General features: G+C 48.4%; 1 protein-coding gene across 9 annotated transcripts in view; it reads left to right on the forward strand.

Annotated features, from left to right (window-relative positions):
- Positions 1-13,120, forward strand: part of SZT2 (SZT2 subunit of KICSTOR complex) — a 178,938-nt gene that overhangs the window by 115,291 nt on the left and 50,527 nt on the right. For all 9 annotated transcript variants that reach the window (XM_066597912.1, XM_066597916.1, XM_066597913.1 and 6 more), the window contains 8 exons: positions 1,415-1,489; positions 1,815-1,953; positions 2,033-2,132; positions 7,112-7,241; positions 9,768-9,920; positions 10,006-10,108; positions 11,566-11,683; positions 11,763-11,874. In XM_066597912.1, the coding sequence (XP_066454009.1) occupies positions 1,415-1,489; positions 1,815-1,953; positions 2,033-2,132; positions 7,112-7,241; positions 9,768-9,920; positions 10,006-10,108; positions 11,566-11,683; positions 11,763-11,874 (930 nt within the window). The remainder of the gene's footprint in view (positions 1-1,414; positions 1,490-1,814; positions 1,954-2,032; positions 2,133-7,111; positions 7,242-9,767; positions 9,921-10,005; positions 10,109-11,565; positions 11,684-11,762; positions 11,875-13,120) is intronic.

The following is a 13,120-nucleotide window of genomic DNA, read 5'->3' on the forward strand; positions in this document are numbered from 1 at the left end:
GGGTCTTTTTGGTAACTCCAGGGGGCTTTCATGTTTCTTACTGAGGAGGCTTCTTTCTGGCTCCTCCACCATAAATCCCAGATTGGTGGGGGCTGCAGTGATGGTTGACCTTCTGGAATTTCTCCCATCTGTACATGGGATCTTTGGAGCTCAGCCAGAGTGACCGTTGGGTTCTTGGTCTCCTCTCTTACAAGACCCTTCTCCCCCTTAGTTTGGGGGACGGCAGCTCTAGGAAGAGTCCTGGGTGTGCTTCCACGTAAGTATTATGGGGGCCGCTGGGTTCTTGGTCACCTCTCTTACAAGACTCTTTTGCCCTTAGTTTGGGGGGTCGGTGGCTGTAGGAAGAGTCCTAGTTGTTCTTCCATGTAAGTATTATGGGGGCCACTGGGTATGTGGTCTCCTCTCTTACAAGACCCTTCTCCCCCTTAGTTCGGGGATTGCGGCTCTAGGAGGAGTCCTGGTTGTTCTTCCATGTAAGTATTATGGGGCCGCTGGGCTCTCGGTATCCTCACTTACAAGCCCCTTCTCCCCCTTAGTTTGGGGGGTCGGCGGCTCTAAGAAGGGTCCTGGTTGTTCTTCCATGTAAGTATTATGGGGGCCGCTGGGCTCTTGGTCTCCTCTCTTATCGAGGTCTTTCTTCTTCTTAGTTTGAGGGGTCAGTGGCTCTAGGAAGGGTCCTGTTTGTATTATGGGGGCCGCTGGGTTCTTGGGAACTTTCAGGGCAGCAGAAATGTCTTTGCAGCTTCTCCACATCTGCGCCTCCACACAATCCTGTCTCTGAGCTCTGCAGGCAGTTCTGTCCTCCTCATGGCTTGGTTTTGGCTCCAATATGCATTGTGAGCGGTGAGACCTTATATAGATAGGGGGTCTTATGTCCAATCAGCTGAATTTCTCATAGGTGACTCCAGTCCGGGTGTAGAAACATCTCAAAGATAAACAAGGTGAATGGGAGCCCCCAGAGCTACAAGTGTCACCGACGGGTGTGAATACTTCTGTCCGTGCAAAATGGTCATTATACATTTTTTTAAAATTAAAAACTATTTCTCCCGTTCTGCTGTCACTTTGTCATTATGGGGCACGGAGTACAGAATGAGGGGAACACGAGGCCACAGCATGTAAAAAAGGGAAAGGGTGTGAAGACTTTCCGGCCCCTCTGTAGATATTTCAGAGATTGCACATCCCGCTTGCTGTTATAATCCCCCTGCCCGGCTCCAGCACGCCCTCTGCTGACATGGATGACTATCCCCCTGGAGCTGGGGTCATGTATGCGGACTGGGTGCTCCTGCTGGCCAATTTCAGTTGCAATTACATTTAGTTCGTTCCAGCAGGAAGAGCAGCTCTGGGGCACAAACTGCTGCTCTACCAAGTGAACTACTGTATGAAGTATGAATCTGTCTGTTTATTGCCCTTGTAGGAGGGTCTCGGCAGCGTCCCAGTCGTGTCCAGAGTTTGGTCTCCAGTCACGGCAGTATGGATTCTGACCATTTAGGTGAGCGCTTCTGTGGTGCTTCGTTCTAATCTGTCAATTTCGTAAGGGGGGGTCCTGACAGTCCCCACATACATGCAGCGGTGGTTCGGTGCGCGCTGCTGTGCCATTCATGGAACTGCTGTAGATAGTCGAGTGCTTGAACTTTACTTTCCTCACCCCCATTGGGATGAATGGAGCATGAGTGAACCTGGCTGTGTTCATTCCTGTTCCCCCGGGGGTGAGGACTGTGGACCATCTCCAATGGATAACGGACAACTTTCTACTTTTGAACAACTCTTTTAACTCTTTAATCGCTGATCCCTAAACCGTCCTTGTCGTCCAGCAGGCTATGATGCAGGCAGCAGCGACTCGGAGTGTGAAGACGCTGTCATCAGTGATCAGGACTCCCGCTGCCCGGTCATGCCGAAGTTTTGGCTGATTGTAAAGATTCACCAGGACCGGGTGGAGGTCTGCACCCATGCCAGGTACCCCTCTTGTTTCCTGACAGTTTGGTCATCATTGTGTCTCTGTTCCCTTTCTCATCGGCGTGTCTTCTGCCCACAGCGCCGTGGCCGCTCCGGAGGTGGAGGAGCTGGGAGAGAGTCAGCGGCTGCACCAGCTGGTAGTGAGGAAGGTGGGGGAGATCTGCCGAGTGGTCAACCAGGTAATGGAACCGTCAGAACACTTCTAGGGCGTCTGCCACATGGCGGAAAACCACAAGTAGATTTACCACGGATTTGCAGTGCACTTTACAGCTCTGCGGCTCGGCTCGTACCTGTACAGGTGAAGCACCTGGAGGACACGAGCTTCACCTCTGCAAACCGGCAGCCAAAAAGCAATTGCAAAATTGCAACAGTTGACAGTGAAACAAGACGCAGTTTTGCCGTGCAGTTCGTGGGTTATGGGCACATTTATTAGGGCTCACACGTCCGCAGGTCGCCCACGTTTCACGCGCTGCTAGAAGCCCATTGATTTCTATTGGGCGAATCACACCTGCTTATTTTTCACGTGTGTGAAAGCAGCACAGCATCTCCTATATATGTGCCATTATATGCTATGGAGATTTAACAGACGCAGCAGATACACATGCATGTGCGTATTGACTGTGTACTGCATATTTAAATGCATGGGACCCCCCGTGATCCCGAGATCAGTACAACCAAATACCCTTTGGAAGTGGAAAGGCAGCGTGCACATGCGTCACCGTGGCTCCATTCACTTCTATGGGATGGAGAAGTGCTGAGTGCATTGGTCTCCTGTCCCTTTAGAAGTGATTGGAGTGACAGTTGAGCATGTACCGCTCTATCCACATGGGGCGTTCCCGTGCAACAGTCTTGGGGATCACTGAAGGTCCCAGCAGTCGGCTGCCGGCGGTCAGACACTTCTGTCCTCCTGTCCCATGGGCAGGCCATAAATGTTTCAATGGAAAAATCTCCTTAATGTGTTTTCAATATAACAATTGTAAAGGGCTGGGAATGTGTTAACAAACAACTAACACATACAAACAACTAACACATACAAACAACTAACACATACAAACAACTAACACATACAAACAACTAACACATACAAACAACTAACACATACAAACAACTAACACATACAAACAACTAACACATACAAACAACTCACACATACAAACAACTAACACATACTCGCCTGCCTTCGGTCCTCTTGGGCACCGCTACCCGGCTGCTCCCTACTTCTCCTCCACTGCCAGAAATCAGCTGATCGCTGCAGCCAATCAGAGACCGCAGCATCACCTTCTGAGCTCCCGGCATCCTCGGTGCCATGATGCCAGGAGTTTGCAGCCTCTGATTTGGTTAGCTGTGCCCTGCAGAGACTGAAGGTCGCTGACTGTGGTATTCTTTATTTTAATGCATATCTAGTTCTTTTAAATTTTTTTTACTGAAAACACTCAGTCCTTTGAATGTATATTTACATCTATACGGGGGAAGGGGTGTGGGGGCTGGGGGTGTGGGGGTGGGGGGGCTGGGGGTGTGGGGGTGGGGGGGCTGGGGGTGTGGGGGTGGGGGGGCTGGGTGGGGGGGCTGGGTGGGGGGGCTGGGGGTGTGGGGGCTTCACACACCCATTTAATTAGAAGAACATTGACTTCCAATGTGTGACAGTATTAATGAGTAGGGAGGCTGAAGGAGAGGTTTTCATTGGCTATTTTGAAGTCTGCCGCCTTGAATCCAGCTCCGGTTTTTCCCATGGGTTGGGGGTCATGTGATATCAGTCCGGGCTAGAAGTTACTCAGAACATGCTGGAAGTGCCAGTTTTGCCCCATTATTACTTGTTTAGGAGGTACATCGGTGTTCCCCAACTCCAGTCATCAGAGACCCCAACAGGTCATGTTTTCAGGATATCCTATAGTAAGACCACCTGCGGTAATGTCTGAGGCAGCGACAATAATTACACCACCTGTATAACACTGAGGAAATCCTGAAAACATGACCTGTTGGCGGTCCCTGAGGACCGGAGATGGGAACCACTGCTTTACATGACGTGTTCCCTGCGTCCACCGTTCTGCCGGATGCACGCCGTTAAACGTTTAGTCCCGTCTTCATGAACGCGCTGAAGAACGGCAGGTGATGCTTCTTCTCGGCGCTGCACGATTCACCCTGATCCATATGGCGTATTTGTTCCACAAGCACAAGGGACTTTAAATGACCCCCGAGATAAAAGACCAAAGGAGTTCTGTCCGATGAACATGGCGGCCATTGTACCCGACCTCTTCGCCCAATCTAGTGCTCAGGGGACTGTACATCCAGCCACAGCAGAGTGCGGAGGAGCGCCATCCTGTGGGAAGTAATGTAGGAACTTACAGATGGGAATACCGTATCCAGAGAGGATCTGGGGGACTTCACACCTTCGGACCTTTATTTCTGGGGTCATTTAAAGTCTCTTGTGTTTGTGGAGGAAATGCACAATAGGGATCACCTGAAACAACAGATCCTGCAGCGCCGTGAAGAAGCATCACCTGCAGCTCCTCAGCAAATTCACGAAGACGGGACTAAACGTTTAACCACCTGCATCCGGCAGAATGGTGAACACGTCACCTAAAGGACTTTGTGAAACTTTACCCTCACTGACCTCCTAAACAAGTAAGGATGGGGCTGAACTAATATGTCCAGCGGCTTCTGAGTAACTTCTAGCCAAGTCTGATATGTCACATGACCTCCTTCCCATTTGGAAAACCTGAGCTGAATTTAACATGGTGGAGTTCAAAATGGCTGCCAAAACGTCTCCTTCACAAAAAAATGGAGCCTCCCTCCCAAATAATGCTTTACATATTGGAAGTTAAGTTTCTCCTAATTACACCAGTTAAACGGATGTGTCCAGACTTTTGCCTCATCCTGTATAAATAGTTGCATACATGAAAGGTTTGTCTGGTTACCGGACAACATAACCCCATTATTGGCCCCTGTGATGAAATAAGCGTGCAGTACGTTGCCTGCTTGGCTAGTGGGGCAGAAAGGGTATCGTTTCTCCTTAGAGGGAGCCCCTAGAAGGTGTGAGGAGTCTTAGAAGACACTGATGAAGGGCAGTCACCCCTGTGCACGGTTATCTGTTCCCTCTACAGAAGGCTGCGGCTTTGGCTTAGATTCCCCGTTATTGTTACAAGGCTTGTTAAAAGGTCTGACCTTGACGTGCAGGAATGCTACCTGCCAATAGGTGGCGCTGCAGAGGCATTGTTCTAACTTCCCATTTGTATGGGAATGTCAAAAACCTGCAGCTGTCTTCAGGACCCTCTTGGTCCACTTGTCCTCACAGAATGCAGTACACGGAGGGTTAACAGCGACGACGGGCAGACCAGCGGTTGGTTGCTCTTTCCCCGCACCGCCGCCGCCGGGTTCTGTATTTGTCTCTTGGAGATATTAGAATACAAACACAAATTGCAATACTTAAACTTTTGTGTCGGGCATTAAACAGCGATGAGCGAAAAACCAGATAGTGGCGGCCGGCCAGCATATCAGATGGCATCTCCTAAGCGGGCAGCGGCGGATCGCGGATGCAGGAATCACAAACCATTTACCATCCGTGTTTAGTCATTTATAGCAGAAAGAAACAAAGCGACAGCATAAACCGCTCCACCACCAGGAAGAGCGCCCCCCCGAGGAGGCTTCTGTATCACCAGCCTGATACCCCGAGGGGTGCGGGCTCTGATCTAGAATATCATCATGTACCGACCCCAGACGACGCGGAGGAGAAAATACGTCTCAAGGCATATAAATGTCTGACTGCTGGGACCCCCAAGCACCCCGCGTGAATGGAGTGGCACTGCGTATGGTCAACCGCTCCATTCATTTGTATGAGATGGAGGGAGATTGCCAAGCGCATTGCTTTTTACCTGTCCTATAGAAGTGAGTAAAGTGCTGGTCGAGCATGCGCATCGCCGCTCCATTCACCTGGGACATTCGGGGCGCAGATCTCGGTCGGTGATGGTCTCAGCAGTTGGACCCCTGGTGATTAGACTATCCCTATCCTGTTGAGAGAGGATAAATGTCCTTAAAGGGGTTTACAAGGACTGAAGTACTGATCTGTCCCCAGGGTAGGTTGTCAGTAGTGGATTCCTGGGGATTCCTGCTGATCAGCTGATGGGAGTGACAGCAGTGCCCTACTGTGACTTCAGTCCGTACCAGACACAGCGCCGTACATTATATAGAGGCTGAGCCTGGTACTGCAGCTCAGTCCCAATCACTTGAATGGGACTGAGCTGCTCTCAGGCCATGTGACTGATGTATGTGATGTAACAGGCCTGAGAAGAGGCAGCAGCGCTCACAGGAGTGTTGTGGCCTCTTCGATCAGCTGATCGGTGGATATCCCAAGCAGTGGACCCCCGTAAAATGCTACCAAAAAAAACTACAAGGGAAACGGAAAATGTGAGAAATCTCTGGTCGTTAACAGGATAAAGGTAAACATAATGGCGGTCACATCCCCCTCCCCTAATACCTCTGATGGCTGACGGTCCGCTGCAGGCTATTGGACAGTCCTCTGTGAGCCCAACAGTCGGGGCTTATTCACACATCAGTGTTTCGTAAGTCATGACCAGGATTGGAACGTACCGAGAGAAAGGAGTGCGAAGATCTGCACTACTTCCGTGTTTTGCACCCGCTCCTGGTTTTGGCTCACAGAGGATCGTGCAGAGGGGATGCAATTGTAGCAATCCTTCCACTGTGAGATGTGTTGGATTTTGGATCAAGAACGTTTCCATTCACTGACAGCAAGCCGAAATGAATGGAACACAAAGGATAATAGAAATGTGCAGAACTTTTCCTTCTGCAGTGTTTACTTTGCGGACGTTCTGTGAATGAGGACGCCATTATGGCATTTTGTGTTTTGGATTATAGGACATCATTAATGTCTGATCGTTGGGGTCCCCAACTGATGAGGAGAATGGGGTTCCCGTGGCCCTTATAGTCTGCGGATCTATTAAGGTTGTCTGTTGCCAGTAAGCGCTGTCACTCACCATTGACTCCTCTAGAGGTAGCCACAGTTGTGCAGCTGCCTGCTAACACTTTGGCCCTGGGGGGCCCAGGGACCCCGTCCTTCAGATCGGTGGTTAGACCCCCAGTAGACACTAATCCTACAGATTTACCATAGCAGCCTTTCCCTTTAAATCCACTGTTCCTCCCACAGCGCCTCCTGCTGCAGGACCTCCACGACACCCACCTGTGTAACACCCTGCTGGTGGCCGAGAGCGAGGAGGATATCTGGAAGAGCGAGAGTCCCTACGCCTCGTACCGGCCCAGGATGGTGGCCAACGAAGGTGACTGCTACATTATATGATCGATTGTGTGTAGATTGTATCAGGGACAACTTCCAAAGGCCCCTCCGGACCCCGCCTTCTCCATTCCGGAAGTCCGGGGTCACTTGCTGTTCTCCATCAGTCCCGTTATCTTCTCATTTACTGCGTACTTCAGGCTTTCACCAGTTCTAAGTGTCAGTGAATGGAGAAGCTGAAGTCCCCCTTGATGTAGTCCTGCTCACAGCGCTGCAGGGATTGTTACATTGTGTCTGCAGCCCATACATTGTAACAAGATCACCCTCAGTAGTAGGACTAGGTCAGGATGATGATCAGCCTAACCACCACAACACTCACATTAACCCCTTAGGGACGCGGCCTATTTTAGACCCAAGGTCGTGACGAGTTTTGGGGGGATTTACATGTCCGTATGAGGGCTTGGTTTCTCCGTGGCGAGCTGTAGTTTTTATTGGAACTATTTTTTGGGTACATTTAATGCATTGTAAAACTTTTATAAATTTTTTCGAGAAGAGAAACATCAACCTGCCATTTTTGTACCGCATTAGTCATTTCATATAAATGTCATGATGAATTTCTGCAGGTCTGTAGGATTAGGACTAGACCAGAATTATGTACTAGTTTTAGGTTTTTCCACTTTTTCATAATAAAACTTTTTTTTTTTTTTTTAAATGTAGACTTTTTTTTGCCTCCCATGCATTTACATACTGCAGGCTGACAGATCTGCAGACACTGTGATAAGGATCTTCATAGTCTCTGCCTCTCATGCTGTGGGTATGTGGCTGTAGGTGGGTGCACACATTACAGTGGGTTTACTAACCATTTGACCAGGATGTCTCTGGATGCCTGAATCATCTTGGGAAAGCAGGGGGGCAGGCCTTCAGATACTGCCTCCCTGCTGATTGGACCAGAGACAGTGCAATGCGGCATGGGAAGTGAGGGCAAGGAAGTGCAACACATGAATCACTGGTAGAATGCTAGGCTTGCTAAACACCCGCTCCCTGAAAGTGGACTGCAAACGGCAAAGCAATAAAACAATGAAGACGACCACCTGAAAATCAGAACTTAAAAACACAAAACAGGGTGCAAACATCATTCCCAGCACCACTTCAAACAGTTGTATCTCCGGCTCTGTCAGTGTGACTGACACGCGTTTAGTGTCATTTTAAATCCAAGAATCTTTGTTTTTAACCCATTAATGCCGCAGGGTGTAAGTTTACGTCCTGGGTGCATGGTACTTAATGCGAGCAGATGTAAACCTTCATCGTGTGGATGTCACGGGCCCAGCAGTGAGCTCGCTCCATCCTGCAGCAACGGTGAGATCAATGTAGATCGTGGCATGTAAAGGGGTTTACAAAGGGCGCATGATGCCTCTGTGACATGATCGGCCCTCCGCTCGGTGAGGTGTCCGGGTCTGCCATTACCTATGATCGCTATTGCTAGCGGTAATGCACTGCAGTACAGAAGTACTGTAATGCATTATCATGGCTCATCTGGTTCAAGTGCGCTACAGGGCATAAAAAATGTAAAAAAGACAAAACAAAAAAACCCTCGTAAAAAAACAGTAACAAAAAATGCCCACATGCTTTTTATCATCGTATCCGTGACGACCTGCGCAATACATTGAACGTATTTTATCCTGCAAGCAAAGTGTAAAAAAAACCTAAAATAATGAACCTAAATGCTTATTTGGTTCATTTCGCCTCCCAAAAAAAGCCAATAAAAGTGATCAAAAAGCCGCATGTCCTCCAAGCTCCTACCAATAAAAATCTAAAGGCCATCACGCCAAAAGCAAGCCCCCACAGAGCTCCGCCCACGGGAAATAAAAAGGTTATGGGACTTGGAATGCAGCAGTGCAAAAAAATAAAATATATATTTTTTTTTATTGTGCAAAAGAGGAAAAACAAAAATATATCATTTTGGTTTTGTGGTAATTCTACCGATCCGCAGAAAATAATTCTCATGTCACTCATGCTGCAGGATTAATGCTGTAAAAAAAAAACTGAAAAATAATTGGTGGAATTGAGGTGTTTTCTCTCCGTCATCCAAAAAATAAATAAATATAAGTTTTACAATATATTCTATTTATCCAGAAAACGGTGCCAATAAAAGCCGCAGCTCGTCACACAATACGAGCCCTCCAACGGCTGCGGCCACAGGAAAGTAAAAGGATTATGGAGTTTGACAAGTAGAGATGAAACTTCCTACGAAATTGCCCCGTCCTCATGGCCAAAACGGGCCCCGTCACTAAGGGGTTAATATAACACCAAAGACATGTTGGTACCATCGGTAGGACCAGAGCAGCAGCCGTTTGAAGTAGATCCTGCGCTGCTCACCCCAAACTGTAAGGTCCATATCATGCAGAACGGAGCTCATCCTGTTGGGTGGGGGGATAAAGGGAGTCGGGGAACGGAGGGGAAGCCATGTTAGTCACCCAGTGGTCACTGGGAATGTTTTGGGGTCAGCCATAGAGTTCCACCTCCTCGTATAACCTGCAGCTTGACTCTTTGTTGTGTCTTTCTCGTTATGCAGATTTCACCGGGGAGGAGAGTTACCAGCCCCGCGATTACCTTGCCGCCACCATGCAGTTCATGCCCGGGCACTTCGCCTGCGACATGGTGTGGAGCACAGTGATTCACATCCACCCCCGACTGAAGATGGGACCCAACATGGGGGTCTCCAGAGGTCAGTACACGTTCTGTCTCCTAGTAAGGGCGCGCGGAGCCGCCTGGTGGGAGAGTCTTATACCTTATGTCTCGTCTGTCTGCAGCCATCCAGTCCCTGCGCTCCGTTCTCCAGGCCTTCTCTGTCGTGAACCGTAAGAACATGTTCGTGTATCAAGAGCGCTCCACCAAATCCGTCTTCTACCTCCGGTGCGTACGGCTCCGTGCCAGTAAACTGATAGGATGCCCACAGTACCCGGTATAGAAGTAGGCAATGAGAAGCTCTGCAGCTTCCTGGCATTAGGGCACGTTTTTGCAGAATTTGCAGAAAATACATGTACAGCTTCAAATCGTAATGTCTTCAGAGGTCAGACAGTGGATTGGAAAGGGTTAAAGGGGCGAATTTGCATCTGCAATTCCTATGGGCGAGTTTTTAAAAATCGCATTGCGCTCGCATCACCCTCGCACGCACGGAGTGCGATGCAACTTTTAGATTTGTCTGAAAACCGCATATGTGTCACAAAACACATCACACTCACAGGTAAAACCAAAGGTTTGAGAGGGAGACCCCGCACGCACCTGTGTGACTCCGGTCCTACATAAGTGATGATGGAATAGGATGCGCCAAATGTAATAAGGGGAACCAGCCTCTTACCACCTTTAACACATCTTTGGTCGGCCGTGCGCCACCTGCTGGAATCTACCACAGGTGAAGCCTGGCGTTGCTTTACACTGTAGATCGCGCCAGCTTCTGTCTTGAATCATTGTGAGTTTCATGGGCCGCGGTCGCCTGCGTTCCCACGATCTAGCGAGGGCGACACCAAAAGCAGAAAAGTTTCTGTTTTTGGCTTAAGTGGGGCTTGCTTAGAAATATGCAACTTTTTAACACGGGAATTCTGGCGTAGACTCCTCTGTGAGGGTCACATCAAAAAATCCACAGCAAATCTGCAACAAAATCCGCATCATTAGTTGCAGATTTTTTACGGAATTTGGTGCGGATTTCACCCATTCAATTTACAAAAGCCACACGAAATGTCCGAAAAAGTCACACTTGCACAAAAGTTTGCGACTTTTCTGCTTTTTGTGCCGCCCTCACCAGTTTTGTAAAATGTGGGTTTGGCTTGGTGGTGGTGGTGGGGGGGCTGAGAGAAAACTCTTGCCTTCATTCAGAGGCAGTAAACCTATACACAGCTGGCCCTGCTCTCAACTAATACGTTGTATCCAGTGTAGACAATGCTCTGTGAGCTAAATAGCCAAAACTAATACATTGTAGCAAACAAGCAGTGAGATGAGTGCAGCTGCTGCTTATGTGTTTAGCTCACAGAGCATTGTCTAAACTAGATACAATTGTATCTGCTGTCAGGTTCTACGTGAATACAGTTGTATTTGGTCTAGAAAATGCTCTGTGAGCTAAACACATCAAATGTCTCTTCTACTGTAGTTTGCTACAGTGTATCAGTCTGGAGTGTGAGCTGTTTAACTCACAGAGCATTGTCTACACTGGATATAATTGTATCCACTTCTCAGCAGACTTGATATCTACAGGTTTATTGCCTCTGAATGGAAGCCATGGTGTTCTCATTCACTGACAGCAAGCAGGGATCTTAAAATTGTGAGCATTTTAAACATAAAGCCTATTAGAAATGTTCTCCTTGCCTTTCTCTTAGGCTCTCAGAGACGTCTGGCAGTGGCCGACTGTGGGAACTGGACTTATCCCAGTCGATGATGTCTCGCTCTTTGGCGCTGTCTCGTAGTCAAGAACCGATTTTCACTGAGGATGTGCTGGTGAGACGACCACTTCTGCGGCCGCGCCTGGGATTGGGTCCGCTCGTCTTTTGCACCTCACATTTGTCTCATTTTCCAGGGCAGCCGCTTATCGCTGGACTTGCCTTCTTCTCGGAGTTCAGACTCCACGAGGCCTGTGGGTCAGATGGATAAGCACATTCTTCTGCTGGTCCACGGCGTCGGGGAGGCAGGTGAGACCGAACAAGCCAAGCCGCTCTGTTATAATAACCGTGCTTCTGTTTTGCTATATTTTTCAGTTTTCTTAATTGAGCCTGCAGTGTAAAGAATGGAGGTTTTCATTCCTGTAGTCATGGCAACGACAGGGGACCTCTATTAGAAATATACGTATTTCTAGAGAAGAAAGTGTATTAAAATATATACTTGAGCCTGGAAATAGTCCCAACAAGTCGTTACACTGCACCATTCTTTACACTGCAGGCTGCAGTCAGTGAATTACAAACAGAAGCAGTTTATATTACCATCTGACTTCTTACTGTTTCAGTAAACTGCTTTTAACGACCCTCTAGTCTCAGTATAAAATTCTGCCCTTGGACCGGAGGGGCTGGGGGTATATTACTTGTTCCGCTCCTGCTGTCTGTCCGATCCGTCTGTTCTGGTCCATGTTTTTGGTCGCCCAAGAGGGCTGCTGCAATTTTCTATCTAGCTAATGCACACTGTGCACTGCTCTCTGATTGGCCAGCCCTGCTCACGTGATCAGAACTGGCCAATCGGAGAGCAGGTATACTGCAACAGCAGTCTATCACTACCAGTGCAGTATGTGGATTAGATAGGACAACTGAAAATGGGACTCAGCCCTGGTGGATCGGACCAATGGCAGAGAGGAATAAGTGCAGGTAATATACCATGTGCCCCATCTGGTGATGGTATGGACGCGGGTATTAAGCCTGCGCCATCAGCAGCTGGTATCAACTATAACATATGACTGCGACTGTGGTACCGAAACGGTTATACAGTCGGAGGGGCTCCCTGAGTCACTCCATTGGTCACTGGTGGGATGTTATAACAGTCGGGGGCTTACTGATGATCTCCAGGTCTGCCATCATTATTCCCTTATTTAGCCCAGAAACGGAGTAGGATGCCTGTCAGCGTTGCAGTACAGTCTATCATGGGACTTATTAAGTGATCGCATGTTCAAGTCCCCTAGTGGGACAAAAAAATTTGAAAACAAATTATAGAAATTTTTTAAAATATTTTAAATAGAGTGCAGATAATTGGAACTGCCCCGTCTGCGATTACCAAAGCATAAAATTATCACATTATTGATCTTGAGCAGGAAACGCCATAAAAAAATCACTTTCTTCCTTTTTTCTTCCATCTCCCAAGGAAAAAAAAAAAGCGCTCCAAAAGTTCCCTGGGACCTGCCTGTGTGGTCCTGTCCCTTATACCATCTGATTTATAGTCCCCTTCAGAGTTGGT

The sequence above is a fragment of the Eleutherodactylus coqui genome, chromosome 3 (genome assembly GCF_035609145.1).
Source record: "Eleutherodactylus coqui strain aEleCoq1 chromosome 3, aEleCoq1.hap1, whole genome shotgun sequence".
Lineage (NCBI taxonomy): Eukaryota > Metazoa > Chordata > Amphibia > Anura > Eleutherodactylidae > Eleutherodactylus > Eleutherodactylus coqui.